Source organism: Pagrus pagrus, assembly GCF_965226575.1.
Source record: "Pagrus pagrus genome assembly, chromosome: 3".
NCBI lineage: Eukaryota > Metazoa > Chordata > Actinopteri > Spariformes > Sparidae > Pagrus > Pagrus pagrus.
In genome coordinates, this window is record NC_140187.1 from 8,521,900 (window position 1) to 8,547,501 (window position 25,602).

General features: G+C 41.5%; 1 protein-coding gene across 1 annotated transcript in view; it reads left to right on the forward strand.

The window, feature by feature from the left end:
• phc2b (polyhomeotic homolog 2b) overlaps positions 1-25,602 on the forward strand; it is a 38,583-nt gene that overhangs the window by 6,887 nt on the left and 6,094 nt on the right. Inside the window, exons 2-10 of the mRNA XM_084349995.1 lie at positions 6,118-6,454; positions 8,663-8,824; positions 8,969-9,046; positions 9,281-9,442; positions 10,369-10,503; positions 10,797-11,085; positions 19,541-19,857; positions 20,595-20,781; positions 25,363-25,574. Of these exons, the coding sequence (XP_084206121.1) occupies positions 6,176-6,454; positions 8,663-8,824; positions 8,969-9,046; positions 9,281-9,442; positions 10,369-10,503; positions 10,797-11,085; positions 19,541-19,857; positions 20,595-20,781; positions 25,363-25,574 (1,821 nt within the window). The 5' untranslated portion in view covers positions 6,118-6,175. The remainder of the gene's footprint in view (positions 1-6,117; positions 6,455-8,662; positions 8,825-8,968; positions 9,047-9,280; positions 9,443-10,368; positions 10,504-10,796; positions 11,086-19,540; positions 19,858-20,594; positions 20,782-25,362; positions 25,575-25,602) is intronic.

A 25,602-nucleotide genomic window follows, 5' to 3' on the forward strand; every position in this document is an offset into this window, starting at 1 on the left:
TAAAATATCATTAAAATCAAAGTATGGCCAAATGCAGTATTCAAATCGCAGATCTGCATTTTTTTCATTAAAGGTAAAATGTGGGTTAAAGCAGCATCATAATGAAGTACTGTAGTGCTTAAAACATTTCAACCATCTTAAACACACAGTCTGGCAGGCAGATGCTCCATTTCTCCTGCGTGATATAAATAGGCATTCCTCACCAAAAAATAATTGAAAACAGTCCATATGCATCCAATGAATATATTCAGTCCCTTAAAGGGAAAAAAAAACATTTTAGTTCTGTACAATATGTTCTTGAGTGACTCATATGTCAATTAAAATAATTCTGGTTTATTTTAAACTTTTCAGATGAATCTTAATGAGTACGGAGTTGGTATATTTTTATGCAAACTTTTTAGTACGTTGGCTGGCAGTGTCTTTGATGTAGGAATCTAAAAGCAGGGCTCATATGGTGCCTAGATCATTTATTTTTATATCTCTCCCCAAAAGAGCTTGTTAGGCATCAACACTTTTTGTCATTGATAATGAGCTTGAATGCCCTTTAAACAAAAGGCGGGGTTTATTTGTTTTTAAGCCCCTCGCTGGACCACCCCTTATGCCTCACTTCTGTGCGACTGCTCTCTGTTTATTCTAGTATCTCATGGCAGTTCAGCGGCCTTGGTTTTCAGATGTTGAGGTCCATCATCAAGGAGCTCATATTAAACTAAGCCACCCCGTTCCTTTTCCTGTTTTGACCCCCATCTGCTGCACAGCTCTGTTAGCCAAGTGTGAGACTCGAGGCTTGCGTTTCTGGCTCCTTCACCAGCTAATCTATATGCTAATGTGAAGATAATAATCAATGAGGTTCACGCATGGTTGGCCCCAATCAATACCACATTGCGCCAGCAAACGATTCAAATGGCAACATTTCATACAGCCAGACAGTCGGGTGGCGTGTTAATGTGGTGGGGCAGACCGTAAGCATGCCATTATCCTCTGGTTTTATCTTCCCTATTCCACATAAATTAATCCTGTTGTCATTAAAGAGAGGTTTGAATTCAACTGCAAACCTATCCCATTTCACTTTTATGATGAGATCGCAATTTTCTAATCCTATTGTTTTGCATGTAATTTCCATAACTGTTATAAATAGGTGGTTTGACGCTTTCCTGCTGCGACTTTGCTAGCCCCTCAAATTCTGATTTATGCAATTAGTTGAGTTGGGGCTTTTTAATGGTGCACTTTTAGCAGGATTAGAGCAAATTGTGGTAAAGATTTAATCTACCAGGGCATCTCATAACAGGCAGTCACTGGGTAATAGGTGTCTTGATGGATCACAATTCCTTTTTATTGTTTTTTTCTCTCTAACCTCAGTGTCACAAAATTGATGATGATACTGTCTTGCAAGTAAGATAATGGGTTAGATGTTCAGTCTGGGCACATGGTCCTTAGCTGAATGTCATGATACAAAATTGGGCCACTCAGAGCTGCCAGTTATTGGTGAAAATGGTGCTGTCTTTAAATTTGAGGCACTGAAATTGAAATGTAGCCTTCAATTTTCAGCTGTCCGGACTTAGACTAAAGAGATATGTCTGAGCTGTCATTTTAATAAATCACCCCTCACTACCTTAGATTTGACTTTTTTACACAAAAAAAAATAATTTAGGTGATGATTACAGCCCACCTTATTTTGGAGGGTCTATGCATCCTTAAAAAAATTCAGTATTCAGGCAGCGGCAGAGGGGGAGGGGAGAGACGGAGTAAAATCATTACCATCATCTTCATTAGAGGGGATCCTGTTGTCCAATCAGCACGCCGCTCTGCACGGGGATTCCATAGGCACCCCGTTGGCTGTCGCTAGGATACCACATAATCAGGAGGCAGGCCGCGGCCTGGTTGGTGGAGTGGGGTGTTGATGCTGGGACGACAAGCTCGCTTTGAGTTGGGGGTAGACAAGAGGGGCTGGGGGTTTGGATATAGCACAGAAACACGCTCGCACACGCTCACTCATTCAGTCAGTCAGCCAACCAGCCAGCCACTCAGTGAGGCAGACAAAGAAGAGCAACATCCTGCAGGAGGACAGCACGCTCCCGGGGGATGGGGCATCATACCCCTGCATCGCGTTGGGGGGGCCGGAGGAGGTAGGAGCATCAGGGTTAGGGGGCTTTGTCTCAGCAGCAGAGTACCCCTCCACACACACACACACAAACATACACAAACATACACACTAACATACATCTCTCTGTGGGCTCTTACAGCCATTATCACACATCAATCGATTTGTGCAGCTGACACGTGTGTTCTTGTGGTGTTTTTTTTTAATGTGGGTCATCAGAGTTTTCCTATGTGCAGACTAACGGACAGACACTGATGGAGGCTCCAGCACTCTCTCTCAGTGATCTAAGCTCTGTAGAGACAGCCAGTCTGTCTGACAGTCTCTTAACAGCTCTCATCTTCCTGCGGGCTATGCAAATCCTCTAGACAAAAATCTGACGGTCGGGTCTTGCGGTCTTGTAATGCCAGCTGAGTAGATCAATATGATCTCTTTTGAGGCGCGCAAATAGTTGACATTGTGTTGTTATGGTGTTGACCAGCTCTTTGCGATGTATTACGGGCTGCTGGCGCTGCTTTGATGTGCTCTCAAACACACTGGCTCCACCACTTTTCATGGGTACCACGTTTTTCTCCAAATCAAATCAAAGCTTGTAGATGTGGAAGTGGGGTTAAGGATTTGAGTGGGGGGGTGATCCCATTCGCACCCCCTTCACTGATGGATGGGTGACTCCTCTCAGAAAGACAGGGTCTGAAGGCATCATTACCAGAGGGGATTCCCTCCCCTCTCCACACATGAGGTGAAGGAGACTGGGATGTAGGCTAATGACTGCATACAGGCAGGCAAGGCTTTGGCAGCGGCTGTGCTTTGTTTACAACCAGAAAGCCACTCTGCCTGACAAAATTTCAGCTTTTTCACAGCCACAATTATGTAGAGATGAAATTTGAAATTCACCACAAGCACTGCAGAATGCAAATGTGTGGTTCCTTTGTTTTGAAGCGGTTACAATTCTTATATTTTTGCTAAATTGAATAATGTCTGTCAGTCCCCCTTTTCAGGGATTTTCTGGCTTGGTTTGGTTTTCATTTTTTATTTAGATTGCTCTCATATAATTTAATGACCCCAGACATTCCTGCGTAGAGAATAGTGTTGGCAAGTTTTGTTCTGTTGTGCATGTCAATGCATTTTAACTGAAATATAAACGATGTGCTAGCACTGGGCAATTTATCAATATTATATCATTGTTGTGATATGAAATTAGGTATTTTCTTAGGTTTTGGAAATCGTTATACATTAACTGTCGTCTTTTCCTGGTTTTGAAGGCTGCATTACAGTCAAGTGATGTAATTTTTTGAATTTACAAGGCTGTTCGACTAATAAATGCCTTTACCAACTTTGCCATTATATCCACATTACTGATGATTATGTATCAAAAATCTTATTGTACTAATATTTTGTCCAAGTACCAAAAGTCATTGATAGAATTGTCGCAATTTTGAGGTATTTGGTCAAACATATCCTGATATTTGACTTTGTCGCCCTGTCCTGGCATTTATAAAGTGCAACAAGAGAAGATTTAAAAATGACAAAATAAACTGTTTATCGCCTAAAATATTATTTTAAGGCCATATAACCCAGCTCTTATTAAGCTTTATTCATAGCATCTCAAGTTGTAATTTAAAGCACATGGAGTCCTTTTTCCATCCTTTTCTCATTCAGTGACTGATTTGTTTACTCAGATATTTATGGCAGTTCTGCTTTTGCCATTTCAAGGAGCAGCATATGGTTTAGTCAGATTGCAGTTTGTTTCCAAGTCTGCTTTGTAGCGTAAGTGGGCTATAGAGCTGTGCTTTGGCCCCTAATCCGTTCAAAAGAATAATGAGGAGGAGGAGGAAATAGCTTAACAATTGCGGCATGGCAGCAGCTTCGCTTCTTATTTAATTACTTCCATCACACTCCAAGCTGTTTGAAACCCTCAACCTGCTCACTCGGCCCTTCACCCCGAGCTCGTTCTTGTTCCCTTCCAGCCCACTCCCCCTCTATAACTTAATGCACACACCTCTAACCCCAAGGCTAGAAATTCCATCCTTCCCATGTTGGCCTCTCTTTTCAGCTCCGTTACATCAGCTGTCATGCCGTTTGAATCCCAGCCCCTCCTCTACACAACTAGCTTCTCAAAGTCTCGATGGTCTCCTTCTATTAGAGCTCTGCTTCGTCAGAAACTTCTGAACTTTCTTCGTGTTCTTTCAACAAAACATCACAGAGGAAGCATCCTGTCTCTGCTCCCCTCATCTTATCGCCTGTCATGCTGAGGGCCCCCTCCATCTCATCTGCCTGGAGAGCCTTGAACCTTCTCTGCCTGTGCTAATGGATGGTAGAGCACCAGGGGACCAACGTTAAAAAGGCTTTTACTGAAGGAGGCTTAATCATTCGTTCTTTTCTCTTCCGTGCTCATGACGGACGAGAAGAAATTGAGTCAAAGGTCTGAGATGCTGTATGTCACATTAACATTGCTTTTGACACAGTAGTTATCCACTAGCCGATCGTTTTTAAGAAGAAGACTGAGCAGAGTTTGGGCAAAAATTAGGCTGATTCTCATGTTAAATTCATTGATGTGTTTGTATCACAGTGTGGGGCGTTTTGATGCGAGTTTCAGTCTATTTAGAACAGCCTCTGCTGCCTTCCCAATTAACTTTCACCAAATGCGAGTTTTCTTGTTTATATGAAACACTCCGGTATGTAAGATGTAATTTAGGGTTGTTAGCCAGACACTGTGCCTCTTTTATGCCAAACTCAGTGGATTTCATTAGCTTTATGAATAGCATTTTCATATGCCTCTCTAACCAGCTTTGTTCTGCCATGCCTCACTTTTTGTTTTTGAGAGAATGAAGTCAGACACATTTGTATTATGTTTTTGTTCCGCCTGTGTTCTCAGAACAGTGCAGGGGTAGTTTATTTGAATAGGCTCATGAATTTAGATGATAATATTTCTGTGTATGCAGAATAAACAGACTTCAAAAGAATCAGTCATTTTCCCAGCTGATGCTCAAGTCCTACTGCAGATTTGTGTAATGCAGAACTTTCCACATTTACAGCAATGAGTCCATTTGCAGACACTATTCTGACGTACATTTCAGGACTTGCAGTGATTTCCGAGAAATTTAAGTGTAATTTCGATGTGGTAGCATTTATTAAATGCTTGAATACCCATAAAATACATTGATAAAGTCACTTAAAACACAAGAAAAGCAATGAGTCCAATCTTGGAACAGAAAGACAAAATGCTTCTGTCTCTTAAACAACTAAACAAGGAGATTGCCATACTATTACATGACCCAACAACAACAAAATGTAGATGGCAGTTATGGTACAAAGCACACAGATTTCACCTCCTTCAGATCAACTCATGGTTGTGTGGCAGTGTGGAAGGACACAACTGGGAGAGAATCATCGTTTCAGCCTTGAACTCCACCTGGGTAGCACCTGGTTTCTTGCTACAGTCTCAGGAGCAACAACTCTTTTGCAGTCTCCTGGCAGCACAATGTTGTTTGAGGCACCACGAAGCATAATAGAAACTCAGAGCAATTAAGCAGACTTTCCAACAGAAATGGAAGTTTTGTTTGGTAGGTCAGACTGATTTCTGAGCCTGGAAAAAACGGCTGAACTTGAATTTGAATCAATGGTCGTTTTAGTCATTTTTCAAACAAAAATGCAAAACACTTATGATATTAAACTGAACATGTTTTGTTGGACAAAACAGACAATCAGCAGATTCATTGATAATGAAAATAATCTTCAGTTGCAGTCCATTAAATGTTTTATCTCTGACATACTCGCACTCGCTTCCTCTTCCCTTATGATTTCATTGTCACATCAAATTAATTGATGTGTTGCTGGACTCACATTTCCTTGAAGTTGAGCTGTACAGGACTATTTTGCTTCTCCTACAGATGTTTCTTTCCTTGTCTGTTGTAGTTTCCCCATCTTGAGAGAAACCTTTTTATTTTCTGTGGTTTGGGATAAAGAAGGGGAATAGTGTGCCCTTTTTTTCTCATGTGCTCTCCTTCTTCTTCCCTCTTCAGGCACAGGAGAGCCATTCAGAGGAGCCGCGGGTCAAAGGTGAGAAGAGCAGAGGGCACCATGGAGAGCGAGCCGGGGGCCCCTGCCTCCACGGCCAACAGTACCGGGACCACCACGGCCACCTCCTCCACCTCCAGCACCACAGCTGCCAGCAGCAGTAGTAGTACCTCTAATGCTACTACTACTACTGCTACCACTTCTACTAGCACTGGTCATAGTAGCAGCAGCAGCAGTGGTGGTAGTAACACTAGCAGTACTACGAGTAGCACAACAACAGGAAGACAGGCAGTGCCTCAGATATCTGTTTACAGTGGGATACCTGACCGACAAACAGTGCAGGTGAGTCGGCTTGATATGAAGCTGGGGTATTGTGTGTGTGTGTGTGTGTGTGACATGCAGGCACACTTAAACCACATGCATAATCTTCATGTTCAGAAGTTCAGTTACTTTATGTTTCTCTGCTGCCCTCTGTTGGTGTGAATAAAGCAACATACGGGCCTCGGATTTGCTCTTAAACTTGTGCTTGATGATTCATTTGCTAAGTAAATGAGTGAAATAAGAGGCGTTCATCTTCCTGAGCTAAATACCGATGGAGGAACCTCAAATAAATGGTCAATACACAGGGTGTGTCTGATTTGAAGGAAGGAATGCTTTCTGTGCTTTAGTGCTCTTGACCCTTTGACCCGGGGATAAGCCTCTACACAGGCTTAACCTCTCCGTGAATAAGGTCCACGCAACCTTGAGCGCTGATGCTTTGACAGCAGGGTTTTTGTTACATTCAGCTCCTCTTTTCTTCAACTGAGCCTCCTGACAGTTAATAGTCAAACGGTATTGTCTCCAGGCTTAAAGGGCCGCTGGTCATTTAGGGTCAATGAGAGCTGAATGCATGTTTGCAGTGCGTCTCTGCTAATTTTACCCTCATTCCAAGAGGTCTGGGTCCGGATGGTTCTGTGACACCACGGACCACAGGTCAACATCCTCTCTGGTTACCTGGCAACAAGGCAGAGGGCACTTTCAGAGGTGAAGGGTGAGGAGAGTTGTTTTAAATGGCTTGGAGGTGTAGCTCTGTGATAATTGGGTCAAGGAATTGTTGACTTTTATTGCAGGCAGTGATTGAGGGACTGGTTTTATTTATGTCTGCTCGCAACGATGACAGATTTTAAACATTTTCAAAGAGGATTAGGTGCTTATGTAGATTAACAGTCGATGAACTATTACAAACATGATCCGGTTTAATTTTGTAATGATACGAAGCCCATTTCAATCAGCTGTGATTAGGATTCAATTGTGTTACTTGTTATGTTATTAAATTGAATAATAAATAAAATACATTAAAATAAATAAATGTCCCCTTCAATTTGCATTTCATATAAATCAGAAATATCCAAAAAAAATGTGTCTCCTGCCACAAATTATAGCGAACACAGGCAGTCATACACTAACCCTGATGAAGATGACTTTGCCTCTAAAATTCTGCAGTCTGGATATTATCTCGCTCAGTTCCTGGATCAGTGCCATCCTTCTGAAATTAGTGTTTTCAGTAATGCTGTATGGGCGCAAACAAAACACTGTGCTTCAGTAACAGTTTTTAACGAGTTGGGGCTTTTAAGCAGAAGCATCAGCTGCTAGTGTCACTTATTTTCTTGTGATCAACAAAATGTGTTCCTGGAGACACCTTTTTTCACTACGAAGCAGTTTTGAGTATTTTGCCAGGTTTTTATATTACTGTCGGTCTGTGGACAGATCTTTGTCAGCTCGACAGCTCGACAACTGTCAGAAAATATTACAGATGTGTGGTTGGGATGAAAATAAAGGCTGAGTTTAAAGATGGGTTAGATCTGACACATGTGTACTGAGTACTAATGTGTAGTCATGGGTCGCAATGTCAACATGGTGACCAACATTGCAGCTGGTGTGATCCAAACACAAAATGGTCTCTAGTTTATTTATTGATATCTTTGCTCCAAATACATTCTAACAAAACACAGTAAAAATAGCAAAACAAACACAAACTCAAAACTGAGTGGTGACCCCCCTCCAGTGGTGAGGTGTCATTTAAGAGCAGAACAGTGGGAGAGCATGGTGCAGCAACTTCCAGTACATTTAAGAGCAGCACAGACCTCACCCAAAAATAGCCTCACATCCTTGTATTCCCAGTACATATGCGTGTAAGAGCTGCTAGTGTTACTTACTGTGTTCACTGCTCCTCTCTGTAACTTTAATGTGAGCTCACATTTTGCCTTCTTATATGAGGAGTGAGGTTTGTGGTGCCAGCAGCATATCTTCTACTGTTGGATGTTTTGAAGACAGCATTGCAATAGGAAGAGTCAAGTAGTGTTGTGCACGGTACTCTGACATCTTTTTTTAGTGTGGCAGTGAAGCAGGTATGTTTTGATAATGCAGGAGAGGAATGTATAGCTGTATTGATGTTTTATGCAGGATTGAGGACAGATCTGTGGTTGTTCATCAACGTTACTGAAGCTCTGAATTTCTGTGAATTTGTACTCTAAATTTAATTTATGTAAAAATGTTTGTTTGTATGTGCAGGTATTCCAGCAGGCGTTACACAGACAGCCCAACACAGCAGCACAGTACCTGCAGCAGATGTACGCCGCTCAGCAGCAGCATCTGATGCTGCAAACTGCAGCCCTCCAGCAGCAGCACAACCTCAGCACCGCTCAGCTTCAGAGCCTGGCTGCTGTACAGCAGGTCAGCAAATGGTCATCACATGAAAGAATCATTCTCACAGTGTTTAGATGATTCTGTTATAGCTGACCTCCTGCAGGACATGTTTTAGGAAATGTTAAATTTCTCTCACTCTTCTGCCTCTCTCTCTTTCTTGCTTCGAGACAGGCCAGTATCGCTGCTGGCCGGCAAAGCTCTTCACAGAACGGCACTTCATCCCAGCAAACAGGATCTACTCAGGCTACGGTAAGTGCATTTTTGAGTGTTTGGTCTGTCTCCCAAGAGCCTCTAGAGTTTAAGTTATCTTTGTCCATTAGATTATCATGGTACTAAGTTGATTCTAGCACCAGGATGCTTTGGGGAAACTAGGCGCCATACAAGCTCTGTACTTCTTCTCTCTCTTTTTTGGGGGTAAAATTTTAGAGTATTTACATAAAAAATGCATATAACCTTATTATCCTGTTAATCTTCTCCCCGTAGATCAACCTGACCACGTCCCCAGCGGCGGCTCAGCTGATCAGCCGGGCCCAGAGTATTAGTTCCACCCCCACCAGTATATCCCAGCAGGCTGTTCTGCTGGGCAGCCCATCCAGCCCCACTCTCACAGCCAGCCAGGCACAGATGTACCTGCGTGCACAGATGGTGAGACTGTAGACACAAGGAGCCTAGCCACTAGCACATTTACACGAATGTGCATATATGCATAAATGCAACCTCTCACACGTACTGCTTGAATAAATAAGCACGCTCTAAATGTGTGTTTTGGGATTGGGTGCATGCGTTATGCGTGTGTGCTTGCTCTGCCATAGTAAATGGCGTGCTTTATTCTCATCTTGCCACCAGAGGAGGTGGTCAAAATAATCTCTCTGGTCCCAGAGGGCTCATTGCAAACACAGAAGGGAATGTCTTGAATGTGCATGAATGCTCAGGAAACATTTTTTGGAGGTCACAGGTATTCTTAAGTTGTTTTCAAACAGACAAGACTCTTTATTGGTCTATTTTGGTGCAGCTGGTTGTGGGCAACATGTCAGTTTTAATTTGCCATCCGTCGTGCAGCTGGCACACAGACTGTTCCTGCCACCTCATTATGAGCAAGTACAAAGCATTGTCAGATTTGTGTGATGCTTCTGGCAGACTGTAAAACACAATTGTCAGTATGGATTGCCATGGCTTTTATGTGTGGTATAGTCCTCTCTTACTTGTTTTTCTACACATTTGCCAATTAGAAGTTTAAAAGAATGTCAGTTTATATCCACAACCTTACTGTTGCATAAGTGTGTTTTGTTTTTAAAGATGGAGATTCAAAAGATAAATGTCATGGGAAGAAATGGGATCAAACTCGTTGCACATTCTGTCAAAAACACATGAATAGGATCATTTTTAGTTTGAAATAATTCACATAATCTTTTGTGTGCTTGATGGTTCTCGTGAGTATCATTTTCTGTGTTTCTGTACTCTTTACTTTTGTAATTCTTTTATCATTATTTTGCCTTTTTATTGGAGATGACAGAAGTACATAATCCTACAGGCATTTTCTAACTGATTGTGTGTGTGATGTGCTTTTCCAGGCCCAGCAAAGTAACCTGGTGCAGGTGGCCAGGAGCCTGGGCCGGGCTGTTCCTCTGTCCCCACAGCTCATCTTCACTCCAACGGCCACAGTGACAGCTGTCCAGTCAGAGAGCTCCACACAGGCTTCCTCACAGGTAGGTTACAGGAAGATATTCTTACTTAAAGGCAAATATAAAAAAAAACTTTTCTTAATCATTAACAGCCTTGAGAAATCCAGTCACTGGATATCCAATGCAATCAATGGTTAAAAATGATTTGTTCTTACTTTGCTGCCCTGATATTAACAGTATAATCTTAATATGATTCATTTGTTTGCCATTGAAAGCCTTGGGCAAGGCAAAATTTTGTATTTTGTGATAAACACAGCTCTGACCCACTTTGTGAATCTCATTGTGTCAGTAATCTCCTATCTTTCCACCTCTCTTAGAATCAGGTCCAGAATCTGGCCATCCGTGGCCAGCAGGTGGCGACCACGTCCTCCTCTCAGACCCTGCAGGCTCTCAGTCTGAAGCAGAGCCCCGTGCCCATCCAGCCTGCCTCGCTGATCAAGAATCCCAGCCAACTAACGCAGGCCTCCACAGGAGGGAAGGCTGGCTCCTCCGACATTTCCTCTGAAGGAGGGAAGAAGGGGGACAGCGCGGCAGTCACAGAAGTCCGAGCTATAAACATGAGCCGCAGTGTCACAGCTGTCAGTACTCAGCCCCTGATCGCTCCAGGTAAGTGGAGTCTGCAACCACACTGACTGAAAAGGTTCAAATAATGTTAGGGTCCAGTTCTCTTACCTGTGAAATGGGTCCTGGCAGTGCTTGCATCAGGGCCCAGACCCCCAGAGAAATAAACTCTCTCATAAAAGCATTTAGTGTTTGGTCTGTGCAATGAAAACTTGCTTTTATTTGCTGCTTGTTTGATAGTAAGCTGAATACTTTTATTTTGGACTGTAGGTCAAACAAAACAAGCGATTTAAAGACATCACTTTGAAATTGTAAAAGACAAACTAATTTTATAGAATAATCAATTGATATAATAATAAAAAATATTCTTAGTTGCACCCCTAACACGTATCAAACATGAATACCAAGAGCTGCAATGAGAAATTGATTAGTTGTCAATTTTTAAATGAATTCCAGCTATGTTGATTCCAGCTTCTTAAATGGGAATGTTTTCTGGTTTCTTTACTCCTCTATGATAGTGTTGTCGACAAAACAAGACACACAAGGACATGTACTTGGGCTTTGGGAAACAATCTTCAACATTTTCTGACATTTTATAGACCAAACAACTTACCACAAGGAAAATAATTGCCAGATTCTTCAATAAGTAAAATGAATAGGTGCACCCTTACTGAGCACTCACCATCTTTGTCTGCAGCATCAAGTTTCGACAAGCTTCACAAACTGAAAGACAACATTTAATGCTTGGTTAAATACTTGACTACATATTCTAACCTCTTCATTGATCAGTTATTCTAGCAATTTGTTAATCAACCAGAAAATACACAGAATTTAACGAGAAATCTGTAGTCAGAAATTTCACTTTGAGACAAGATATCCACCTTTTGCTCCCCTAATATTAAATATTGCTTAAATATTTTAAGCAGTGCTTTGACGGTTGGTCCATACCTTTGATCCAGACTGAAATATCTCAACGATATTAGATGGATTGCAATGAATTTTTTAAACAGACATTCATGGTGCCCCAAGGACAGACTCTTTTAACTTTTATGATATACCAAATTAGACCAAAATTCATTTTGTCTAATGACCAAATGGCTGCAAAATTAGTTCAACATTCTCATAAGCCTCAGCTGTCGTTTGTGTTTTGTGCTACTTAGCAATGCTAACATAGTAACACTAAACTAAGATGGTAAACATAGAAAGCATTATACCAGCTAAACGTCATCATGTTAGCGTTGTCATTGCGCGCACGTTAGCATGCTGATGGTAGGCACAATGCTGCTTTGAGCTAAATGCTAAGTTGCTAGCATGTTTGGAGAGTCTTACTCTAGGTTTTCACAGACAGACAGTCTACGGGAAGCATGTTAAATGTAAACAGTTTGCCTTTTTTAAAGCCTCCGTGTTATTTCTGTATAGACACTGACATTCAATATACCACAGCTTTTTTTGTTTTCTTTTTTGTGGGCAGATAAATTCAACTTTCAATTTGCCTGCCAGCTGCTGTTGCTGCTTCCTTTTGGTAACAGATGTCCAGTTCAAACCTTAAAATAGACTTTGGGCTACAGGCAGCGGTCATACACTGTATACAGTAGAAATGTGTCTCGTGTTTATAGTAAGATTAGATAAGGAAAGAGTTTTTTTTACACTTGGCATTTTTACTAGCTTTCTCTGGGCTGTGAGTGTGACATGTCAGGGCCTGCATCACAAACCCATTCACTCACTGTCGGGGTGAAACCAGCCGTATTAAAGACAGTGTGTTGGCCTGTGTCTGGAACCGTCGAGCTGCTTTGTGAATTAGAAGCTGTGAAAAGCTCGCTGCCACGCAAGAGTCTTTCTAAACCACTTACTGTGTAATTGAAAGTCAGCAGCTGTTTTTTTTCCTTTTGAGTGTGAATGGTTGTGAATATGCCAGAAGTACAAGCTGATTAAATCAAATTAAGTCCAGTTTGTTTGCAGGATAAGCCCTTCAGTTGCATTATCTCATTTTCAAGAAGGTCCAGATGATAAGACATCACATTTCCAGAAATAGTCTATTTGAGAATGACCCTAAAACTATATGTAATATATGCATTTATATGTGTTAGGAGTGTATACATGACTGAAAATCTTACATACACTGCAGTAAACAGTGTTGTTTTTATCTGCCTATTCAGATGTGTGTGTATGTTTGGGTGCTTGTGTGTGAGAGTGTCTGGGTAAGGGAGGGGGGAGTAGGGATTATCTGAGCGTGTCAGTGCACAACTGTGTCTTGCTTTGTTGCAGTAATGGATTCACATAAAATGAAAGGGAGGATGGAAGCTGAAAATCTGGTTGCATGCTGCCTGAAAAAATTAACGTGGGTTGCCATAGCAGCAGGCCATGAGGGACAGGTGTTCACATGAGATGCTGGGGAGTTAATTCACTGTGGATCAGGAGAAGGAGAGGCTGGCTGATGGGGCACAGACTGGATTAAGAGCTTGGATTCAACTTGACTGTGACTGGGTCATTGTGTACTTTGATTTCCAGCATAAAATGAGAGAAAAACTTTTTGTCCTGACAAGCCACTGTCTCTTGAAAATCCCAAATTATCCAACTACTTACATGATTGATGTTCAGTGCCTTGTTATGGCCAATAGAAGAGACAAACCAGTGACCATAACCACCATCCGTAACCTTGGCTTTAAGTAGACTGTAAATATAATTTGGCTGTCTCTAAATAATCAGTATTTTATGCATTGTTAAAGGATAAGTTAATCAAAAATGAATATTCAGTCATTATCTACTCACCCTCATGCCGATGGAAAGCTTCGTAGTCCACCAACCATTTCTGGAGCTGAACAGCAAAACGACGTTGCAGCATTCTCCTGAACAACTAAAGCAGCTATGGACTTGTTTAAAAACATGAAGGAAAAAAAAAGGCTCCATACAGCTCCTCCAGCATAACTAAGTCTCCGGAAGCCCCGAGATCCCAAATTGATTTGAAGAGCTGTTATTTACACCTTTTTGAAAGCCAAAATCTTGAGTGTAGCTGCCAAGTTAAAAGCTTTGCGCATATGCTACTGGCTTCTTGTTCAGTGCGTGGCGGCTGCATTGCCGAGCTGCTGCGGTTCCTGCCTGCCCTTCTTTACATGGAGTTTGCCTTTTTATAATTTATCAATAAATATGATGACGTGATTTTCCTTTACCTCCGTTGAAAGAGCAAGAAAGCAGGAGGGGGAAAGAGAGAGAGGGAGGGTGAAAGGGGAAAAAAAACTGTCCTTTACCCGTTGTGTGTATTCTCTTCATGTCTGTGACACATATTACCGATATAGACATTAAAACTGTAGTGAAACACTGATATGATGTCTAAGAATTAAGCCTTTTTAAGTTTCCTTAGGAAGTAGAGCCTTCAGTTACCACCTTGTAGTACGTCTGCGCTACATGACTTTTTTGCTCTTGACCATCAGAGGAATGCTAGGCTCACATTTCTTGGTATAATTGTGGACTAAGCCAGAATTACCAAACATAAATGGATGAATAATGACAGAATTTGATAGTTCTGACACGACTTGAAGGCAAGATGAGATTTTGACAGATGACCGGCCAGTGGGGAGGTTAAAGATGCTTAGTAGTTAGAAATAACTCTGCGACTGTGTCAGTAACCATATTGCAGTTATTGTAATTGTATTGTAATCCAAACACATCTTTCTTTGTAAGTGTTGAACTTGACTCACCAGAAATCAGTCTGGCCTGATCTGAGAGAACAACAATAGAGGAGGCATGCTGCATTGTGTTTGCTATTTTTGGTCATCAGTTTTCATCTCGGAAGGCAGATCATTTCAGAGCAATGTCTCTGTTACTGTGAACATGACAGACGTTAAGAGTCACTTTCCCTTGAATAGAATTTGGGCTGGAAACAAATGTTAGGCCGTCTGGCTTGTTGCAGTAAGCGTTTGTCATCACCAGTTCTTGGCAGGAAACAGCCTGCACCTTACTATAAAAAACACAGCAGGGAATCCCCAGAAGCACCATACTCGCAGATTAAAAGAGGGGATCTGTGCACAGCCTGTGTCTTGGCATACTTAAGTAGCTGATAACAGCAGAGTCAGTTGCCAGTTTCTCTTGAATATAAAAAACTTTGGTAGAACAGGCTTTTTGAAATGAAAACCCAGACTTCAACTTGACTCAACGACTAGAAATCTGCCTACTTGTCTTTTAGTGTTAAACTTAACTGACATTTATTGTAGTGTTTCAGTGTACAGCTGCTAAAATACTGAGACTTTTGGAAAATATTTGGTTTTCTTCCCGACAGCCTGCCACTGTGTTTCCTCTTGAACATGATGCAACAGTTGAAACTCCTGCTTAATTCAGCTTGTGGTCCCTTATTGCCTACGTTATAAAGTATCAATAAACCTGATTTTTTTTTTTTTTAAAGTGAGGAAAGATGGCCTAAGTGCTGTTGCTTTGTTGTTTTAAGTCGGAATGTGCTTCATGAAACTTAGCCAAAGCGGCAGCCAGTGAGAATGTGGAAACTCAGGGATTTTCCAGAGGCCTGGTGCTACAAACTCATCAGGAACGTCTACTGTCGTCAACCTCGAGAGATTGTGCAACAGCACTCAGAGTAAGAAGTCCTCTCAGTTATAACTCAGGGGAAAGAGAATGAGTGGAGGCCATGATTGCATTTGTGTATATATATGTGTGTGGGCGGGGGGTCTGAGTCATTCAGTCCATAATCCAAGACATTGAGGGGGGATAGCATTCACACAAATTCCCCTGTCTCCCCCTGTCTTCCAAGACTTCTCTCTGTTCCTCATTAGGGTCTTGAGAAAGTTGTCATGATTCATGGGGAGGGCTGGTTGTATCCGGTGTGCACGGATTTAGAAATCCCCCTCCTTCGCTCAGACTGTGGTTGAGAATCTCTTGCTACCTCGTGATTAAAGCTGCTACTGTTCGATTAAAAAGCCATCCTTGATGCATTGTGACTCTGATGTGGCAATTTCTCTTATTTAATGACCACATTTACAACAGTATAATCATTTATCCACCATAAAAATCGTCAGGTGAATTTGCTTTCATTACCATTTTGAGTGTAGATAATGCTGCACTGAGTGTGGTTTATCTTTGTTCGAATGTGAATTATATTGACCAAAAAGCAAAGTTTTCAGGGACAGAACAGCAAAGAATCTGCTCTCATGTTCTGAGCTATTTTTAACATGCTCTATTGTCCGCTAGCATTGTCACAGCCACATGGTTGTTATTGTCCTATTGATTGGTTAGCAAACGTCAATAAGGAAGGTCGTGAGAAGGGAAGAAACACGAACACAAGAATGTCGGCCTGCTACAGAATAGTAAGTTTATATGTTAACCTAAAATAACTTAAACTAATGTTGAGATTATTACTGCTTGTAGTGTATGGCATTTTTTACAAGCATTCATGTTGCTCAGAGGATGAAAACTACTGGCTTTATTTGTCCCTTGAGTGCCAACATGAAGTTGACATTTGTAGCTTTTGCTCTTGCCATTTAATTTGGCACACATATTTGTGTACCCTACAGGATGAATAACTTAAAGCTCTATTAACTTGTCATCAAGTGTAGAGCTGCAACTAGCATTCATTTTCATTATCTGCTAATCTGTTGATCATGTTATTCTCCATAAAATGTCAGAAAATGGTGAAAAATGTCGATCAGTGTTTCCCAAAGCCTGAGATGACATCCACAAATGTCTCGTTTTGTCCACAACTCTGAGATATTCAGTTTACTGTCATTGAGGAGAAACCAGAAAATATTCACATTTGATAAGCTAGAATCTAAGAATTGGGACCGTTATCTGTTTTTTATGGCCATTCATTTAATAGTTTACACCTAAAATCTTAACTCAACCTTAATCTAGAGTCATTATTTGGTCAAAATTTCAGTTTATTCACCACTTTGGTTTATGACCTAATGCCCACAAAAACTAATGACGTCCCCATCAGCCTCAGCTGCACCTGGTGCTTATTAATCAAAATAATAGCAGATTATTTTTCTGTCGATTAATAATCGACTTATTGTTTCAGGTGTAGTACCAAGGTCAAGAATGTCAGGAAGTTTTTATGCCGGATAAGTATTTATTTGACGTCTCTTCATCTTAAATATTGTGTTTTCTGCTGTACACAACCTTCAATTTAAAGAAAATAGTTTTTTTTGACAGAACTGCTTTAAAATTCAGATGAAGGAAGTTGGCGCATTGATGCCGAATATTTCAAGACGAAAATCATGATGCATCTAATAATCAATTCTTTTTACCACCCCTAGGCGTAGCTGCTGAACTGATGGAGGCTATTATCCCTTGAAGTGTCTGTTTAAATTGCTTTTCAAGCATGAGCCATCTTGCAGGCGAACATCTTTGATTATCATGCTGCTGGCCGTATCCACCCACTCAAGCCTGATATCCATCGTGCTCTGAACACTGTAGATATTAAATGAAGGAAGGTCTTGCCTGTACGCCAGAGCCAACCAAATTTTCTGTTGGTGTTGGTTGCTCTGTGTCTCAGCATGTGAAAAAGCAAACTCTTTTTAGTGGGTCCTGTAGCATTAAATGAACTAATGACATGCAAACCCTGCTGGATAGAAACGTCTATATATTCCACAGCAGGGCACAGACTGCGGTTAGTGCCTCACAGGGAAACTTTGAAACCAGATGGAGCCTATCCCACACAAGAAATCATGAAAAGAACAGGAGGAGGAGGAGGGTGGGGGCGAGGGGAGACAAATGCTGATGTACTTGGCAGTTTATTTGGGGGTTTATTAACATCACCGAACACACCTCCATGTTCACAAGGCTCATGTAGCAGAAGCAACTGTGGTGCAGGAGCAACTCATTTCTCGTTTGGGTTTCAGTAAAAAGACTGAACCAATTAGTTCTTATTGTTTCCTGGTAGGGTTGTAAGAGATCAAGGAGGCTGTCGAGGGGCTTCGACAGGCTGACTCACCATTAACTCTATAAAAAGTGTCATGGACGGTTGGCTCTGCATGCTCGTTCCTGAGGCACTTCTAATATTAGACTAGCCTCAGGCTGCTTCCGCTGAACACTCTCCCACTCACACATGATCTCACAATACAAGATTGATGTGCTGTGTCCTGGGCTTCGGGGCAAGTTATGAGCTCAGGATGTCTTTTTACCCGCAACAGCGCTGACAGGTGGTGACAGGCCATTTTGAAACGATTTGTGAGTAATGGTCAGACCAAAACTGCAACACTGGGCCTCTCTGTGCACCTTTCAACAAGCTGTTAATGTTACATCCTGTCAACAGGGGGGCACACAGGTGAAGGGAACGCTATAAAACAAAGTCTTTTGTGCAGACGTCTACATTTCTCAGTGCTGCTGATAAACACTGAGAGTAGACAGTTGTGAGAACACATGAAATAGATATGGCTTGTGGTTCCTAGCAATTGTGGCTTGTTAAGATATTTCTGAATTACCTTATTAAAGGGATTAATGCCTGATTAGAATGTGGCACGCAATGTGTATTGTGTAATCTTTGTTCAACACTAGACCTGTATAATCTGAACATGATTTTTCTAATAACTGGGCCATGTATGTAGGATTTACATTATCATGGATCCCACTGGTTTCATGCAAGACCCACCCGACTCTGCCTCTGATTGGCCTGTTTCTGTTGGTACTCCGCAACGAAACCATGCCCTCTTCCTTGTGATGAAAGCCTTGATTGCTTCATGGCACTCGTAGTCTGCGCTAAATACGTTCATCACGTTTTTTCGGTGGGGAAAAAGTGATAAAAGCGGTTAGGTTAAACTAGCAGATGCCTTCTTCCCGCTGGTGCCAGACACATTCTTGCAGCGAAGAGCAGCTCTGAAGGAAAGACCGTTAAGGAGGCCGAAGAGGGTGGTGTGTTCCCCGGGAAAACTACTAACTAACTCATAAACTGCCACACTGCCAAAAATCAGACGCATCCAGAACTTCACACGATGCAGCCTCTGGGCTTTTAATTTACAGTTATACCACCACAATTAACAAAGGCAATCAATCAAGCAAAGCAGTCAGATCTATAATAACACGTATGATTTAATGGAATTTAGGGGGATCAAGATTGAAGATTGAATATAATATCAATAATTATGTTGTCATTAGTGTATAATCACGTGAAACTAAGAATCGTTCCATTTTCGTTACTCTAGAATGACCCTATTATATTTACAAAGGGAAGCGAGCCTAGCTTGGCTAGACTTTGAAATTATCATATTATTAAAGTTATCTAAAGTAAAATCACCTTGATGTTTTTATTGTAAAGATAAAAGCATCATGTAATGTCAGTTTTCTTACCAAGTAAAAAGATAAAACACTGATGTTTGATCACTGTCTGTGGCCACAGCGACATGAATATTCAGAGATGAGTAGACATATTATATTCATCTTTTGTAGTCAGTGGCTCCTGAATTTAGGACACAGCATGAGTGTCTGTGGTTGCTGCAGACAGCGGTTGGCTACTGTCGCTGAATTCATAAATTTAAAAAATTGGATGTTGTTCTCATTTCAGCGTACACGCAGATTCAGCCTCACTCCCTGGTTCAGCAGCACAAGCAGCAGCAGCAGCAGCAGCAGCAGTTTGTGGTTCATCAGAGTCAAGGTTCCCAAAGGACGACGGGCCAGCTGCTGCAGACGGCCTCCATTCAACCGTCACAGCACCCTGTCCCCGTACTGCCCAAACCTGCTCCACACCAACCCTCCACGCCCAGCCAGCAGGCCACCATCTTCCACTCCACCATCAGCCCCCATGCCCTCCACTCCTCCCTCAACCATGCCAAAGCTCAGCCCGTCCAACTCACTGCCATCAACCTACAAATACAGCCAACGGTGAGTACAGCTACACACACCAAGCTATTACACAAAAGAGTTTTGCAATATTGCTGATGTTAGCATGTAGTACTCCGCACAGACCAAGAGTCTTGTTTGAAATGCTTGGAAAAATGAACTTGAACGATTTTGAAGTCAGTCTATAAAGAGAACTCGGGATCCTAGTATCATTTTACATCTTAACAATCATTATGGTACATTAGGTGCTTGCTTTTGGCCCATGGCCCACTATTAAGGTTCAGTTTCGCCCCTCCCAAGGAAAAGAGTTTAGACACCCCTGGTCTAGAGGATGGGTATCGGAGGGTATTTGCAGTAAAATATCAGCCATTGTGTGTATTTCCCGAATTGCGTAACGGATGTGATTATTTCATTTTGTCCTCCATTTGTTTCTAATAGGACATGACTCTCTGCCCTACTTAAGCTCATGACTCTTTGTTTTGTAAGCAGTCTTCAAGTGGTAACCAGCAAAACAAAAACTGCGGTTTCAAAAACACCCACCGAATCCATTTCCACTCCAAGACATACATGTTGAAAAAACACAGGAATCCCCTGAGTTTGAGATTCCTGGTGTTACATTTTTCCACTGGTGTGATATTTTCCAAGCCTAATGGTTTTCATTTTTTTGAGTCACTGACATTAAAAATACTAACATCCCCTCATCTGTCTTTGAAATATGGTCTCAGATGCAGTTTGTCACATTCTCTCTTCTACTTTTTGTTTCCTAATGCACAATATAGGCCTCTCGACTGCTTCAGGACTGTAAAGATAAGCCTACGTCATTGGTGGTCAGAGAGACGTGTCAAACCCCCAACACGCAGCAACAGCAGCCACAACAGCAGCAACCTGCGCCTTTGCCATCACAACCCGCGAAGCCTGTAGAGCAGCCCAAAGTTGACGCAGTGCCACCAGCTGTTCAACCACAAGGTAATGATTCAGCATAATTTTCTAAATTAAATTACTCTCTGTAGAGCACTCGCTAACATTCTGCTAAACAAACTCTTAACCAATTAGCCACTGAGACTGGTACCAGTTTAAAAAACTGAGTCACAACTTTTTCCCTTGACACAGAACACGTATCATCATATCTGCTCTGTTCTCCTTGAAATAAACAACTCGTCAGCGGAGAAAAAGAAAAATCAATGTTTGTTTACTTGTAATTCAGAGCACATTGTGTCTGCAGCACATTTAGTTTCACTTTTCTTTGTGTCTTATTGCTTTGTTGTTTTCTCTGTGGTGTCCCTGTGCTGTTGCCAGTAAACTCACCCGATACCAACAATTCACACAATGCTTTGTTGTGCACAAACATTTAAACCCTAAAGATGAGTAAAATCCTACTATAAGAAAATGGAGGAATTATCGGATTAATACAGTAATGTAACCAGACTCATAATAGAAATGTATTATTTTTATGATGACACTACAACACTGCATGTAACTATGGTCTATGCCACCTGACACAATGCCTTAGATCTAGAGCCAGAATATTCCTGGTAGGAGCGCTGCCATATTGTGCTTTTGAAATCATTTGATGCCAGAGTCTGTGGTGCTGATGGGGCGGTGGAGCCGCTGTATCGAGTGAGCACTCATACTCATACTCATACTCATACAGTACATTTTCATAGCATGAAATAACTTATTAACACTCAACTTATGAGAAGAATGAACTCCCCAAAAAGAATTGGGGAAAAATTAATTTGACGAGTTTTAATCCCTTCTGCTTGGCTTCTCTTTTTGGGAGCTGCCATGTTGTCCATCTTCACATACATTCGATGATGAAAGCCTACTTGGCAATAAACCTGATTGTGGCTTTGTTGCCTGTAGTTATATCTGGGACATTTTGGCACACACTGCGATAGTTGTATGTTTAGACTAAACGTATTTTAAGTAGTACGTGCGTTTTAACCTGAGACGTAAACTAGTATAACATGGAGATCAGTGTCTTTAATGAGTCATTAAAGACATGATGGTAAACCACTGTGGATAATGTCGCTTGCAGGGATGAAACTTGTGATTTTTCCACCACAGACCAGCTTTAGTTCATTAGGCAATATCTGAGGAATGCTTGTGTCGTAGTCTGGTATGACTATAGCTGGGAAGATTCAAAGTTTCTAAACTTTGGTCAAACTGTTTTGAATTGTGGGTAGACTTTAAAGTGCATCTTGCAATGTAATCCAGTTAAAAAGCTTTTAGATGCTTATATCAAGGAAATCCCAGGAATATTGCTTTGTCAGTAAAATGTATTTTCATATCCCTGCATTTTCTGCTTGTTGTGCAACACTGTGTCAGCCAGGTGATTTAGATGAAAGGGATCAATCAGGTTCTGATAAGTGATTTGACTCATGGTCAGTAGCTTGAAGTGCACGATGCAGGAGCAAAGCACAAACTTATCTGGGGTGTATTTTATAAATGTTGACATGAATCAGTTTCTATGGTGATATATTTCTCCTAAATGGTTGGAAATAGTGCTAATGCTGTGTTTCTTGTAAAATGAAACATTCTGCAGACCACAAATTGCTGTTTATGGGCGGTGAGTTGGGTGTGATGTGCTGTGGAGGTGCACTGCTCACCACCAGAGCAGGAAAATATTTCTGTAATCCACTCTGATGAAGATGGGTTTCTGCTCTTTCACTTTAGGAGAATGTAACATTTAAATAAAAGCTGTTTTTCAGTCAAACTGGCTCATTGAGAATAAAAGGTTACCAGCTCCAAAGACTATGTGTGGTGAATATCTTCAGCTTGCTCCCTAGAAATTTAGAGAAACTGTCACTTTTCTTTGTAGCATTTAAAGAGAGTAGAGGCCATCACATTGATGAACACCACAGAATATAAAGACTGCAGCCCACCAGATGATTGAGGACTCTGAGGTCATGTTCTTCGTATTTATGAGGGGGCTGATAAAATGATGACTTCCCAGAGTTGTAAAAAACACGACCTCCTCCGGGAAAGTTTTGCACATAGATGTCCTTTCAAAGGTTTTATAGATGCCTTTTATATATATATATATATATATATATATATATATATATATATACATATGTATAACTTTATAACAAAAGACTGTTTGATGATGACCTGAAGTAGGGTGGGGTCATGGATGTTGCTGAACAGCCACCACTGCTGATGAAACTACTGACGGTCATGCTCCATCACAAGTGAACAATACAGACAGTAAGCAATAGAGTGGCTAGCTAGCTGGCTAGTCAGCAGACTTCCTTCCTCACACTCTTATGTATCACCTGGTGTTTCCCCTGGAGGTAAAATGAACTAGAGGGGTTAAAGGGGATGTGACCAAGTCCCCAGGATGAGCACCAGGCTTTGAATCCATTTTGACATAGTGGCCAAACTGTGTTAATACAACGTCACAAGGCCCAAAAATATTTTTACCCGTAGGCATACATTTTGAAATAAGTGGCTGTAAAACGGTAAATGATGTTTTTAAGCATAAAAAAAAAACGAGTCTATAAGAGCCGCACGATGAAATAATTTTATTTCTGTTCAAGTCAGCCGAGGAGCTAAACCGGAAATTGGCTGGATCCACTGGGCGCTACAGTGTAGAAGATTCTGGTCTTGTCTTGTCTTCCCGGGTCTAAAAATATCGTGCTGTGGGGCCCATAGAGCATGCGTACTAAAAACTTTCGCCGACCAATATGGTTTAGCGCCCGGCTAACTGACGCTCAAATGAATCCACCGTTTTACAGACCCTTCTTTTAACAATGTAAGCTTATGGGAAAATGTCTTTTTGGGCCACAGCACATCATGTGGTGATGTAATTTTGCAATATATAAACATAAAGATGTAAGTCACTCATAAATAAATTAAAGTGACTGCGAGGAACTTTAAAGTGTTTATGAAACAGTCTCGTGATCCCTCTGATGGTTACAAATGACCTTTAACAGCAAATGAGACCATCAGCGCAAAGACTGCTATTTTATAGTTATTATTAATGCCTGTGCTCACTTTAAATACAATATGAAAAAAAAATCCACATAATTAAGAGCTATGATAATATATTTAGAGGTATTTTTGGTGCGTGGTTGAAGTTTTCTTTGAGGGGGGCACAGATGGGGGACTTGGACTCCGGACCTAAAGTTATCTTTGCACGGCCCTGCTGAAAACATCACGTTTATTATGCGCTTTCCTGGTCTGTAGTTTGGTTACAGTCAAAAAAAAAATAAAACATGTTCAGTGTCGGGCTGAGGCAGCAGGATTAAAACGTGTTATTCATGCAGCAGCAGCAGCAGCAGCCTGAGGAGACGAGCCTCTGTGGGAGGAAACGGGGAGGCGGGTCCTGGTTTTTAAAGGCTTTTTCTTTGACGGTCTGAAGCGGCGCTGCTCATTAAACCTCGGTGTGAAACAGCAGCGGCAGGTCGGTGTGTGTCGGATCATAACAGCAACAAACACAAGCAAAAAAAACCGCACATGTTTTCTCTGTGAAGGCAGCGGTAAGAAAACTTTCCTCTCGCAGCACCGCTGGCTTTTGTTTACTTTCGCTTTGTTGGGCTTCAGCGAGCAGCTGAGACGGACAGAGACATGATGGATTTACTGTTTGTTATTGATCTACGGTGTGCCAGTAGGTCAGATGTGAGGTTATTATTAGACCGTCGACAGCTGAAAAGTGATCTAAATCAGAGGCAGGTTATTAGTGGATATGACTGGATACTGATGTGCATGTGGATGGCTGCTGTTGTGTTGGTGTGACTACTATGTGTCTGCATGTGTGATATTATTTGTGATTATATAAAGATAACAAACGGTAATTTAATTAAACTTCAGTTCCGAAGTTTAACCAGTTTGATAATGTAAATCAACTCTTAAATATAAAAGGTGAAAGTGGGTACAATGAGTTTGCAAGCCTCCATGTTGCTGCTGTAAGTGCAATTGATTATTATTCCCTTGTCAATTAATCTGCTGATTGCTGTTTTGGATCAGTTGTTGGATCTATAAAAAGCAAGAAAATACTGAAAAATTGCCTTTACAGATTCTTGAAGTGCAAATATTCACATTTGAGAAGCTGGGATCAGAAAATTTGGTGCATTTTTTAATAAGAAATTGAATCGGATAATTAATCCAGAGCTTCTTTATTCTTTTTTATCATTTTCTCCATTAATTGAAAGATTGTTTTGCCTCTAAAATGTCACAAAACTGAATCATTTGAATGCATTTCCATGTCTCTGTAAAGCACTTTGAATTCCCTTGTGTCTGAATGGGGCCATAAAATAAACTTGCCTTGCCTCGCCTTATCCAAAGCCCATTTTCAGGCTGCTTTTTTAAGTCTGACCAACAAGCCAAAATCCATAAATATTCATTACATCATAACATATGACAAGAAACAACCATCACATCCTCATTCAAGAACAAATAACAAGAGAATGTTTGTCATTCCTCCCTGAAACATGACAGGAATGATTAATCACCTCCTTTCTTCCAGCTCTAATATCATACAATGGCTCTTCGCATGCTCTCCTGTATTAACTGGCTGGTGCTGTATTCATTTGTTTTGATCAGGAGGGGGCACAACCAAGAGGCCGATCGCTGCACCTGGGACCCCACCTCCAGCTATGACCTCAGGAAATGAGAGCGAGGCGCCCACCGTGACGGGCAGCACGCCGCAGAACGGAGAGAACAAACCGCCCCAGGCCATCGTCAAGCCCCAGGTCCTCACACATGTCATCGAAGGCTTTGTCATCCAGGAGGGAGCCGAACCGTTCCCCGTGTGTGTAAGTGCCCCCGTATCAGCTTTACTAG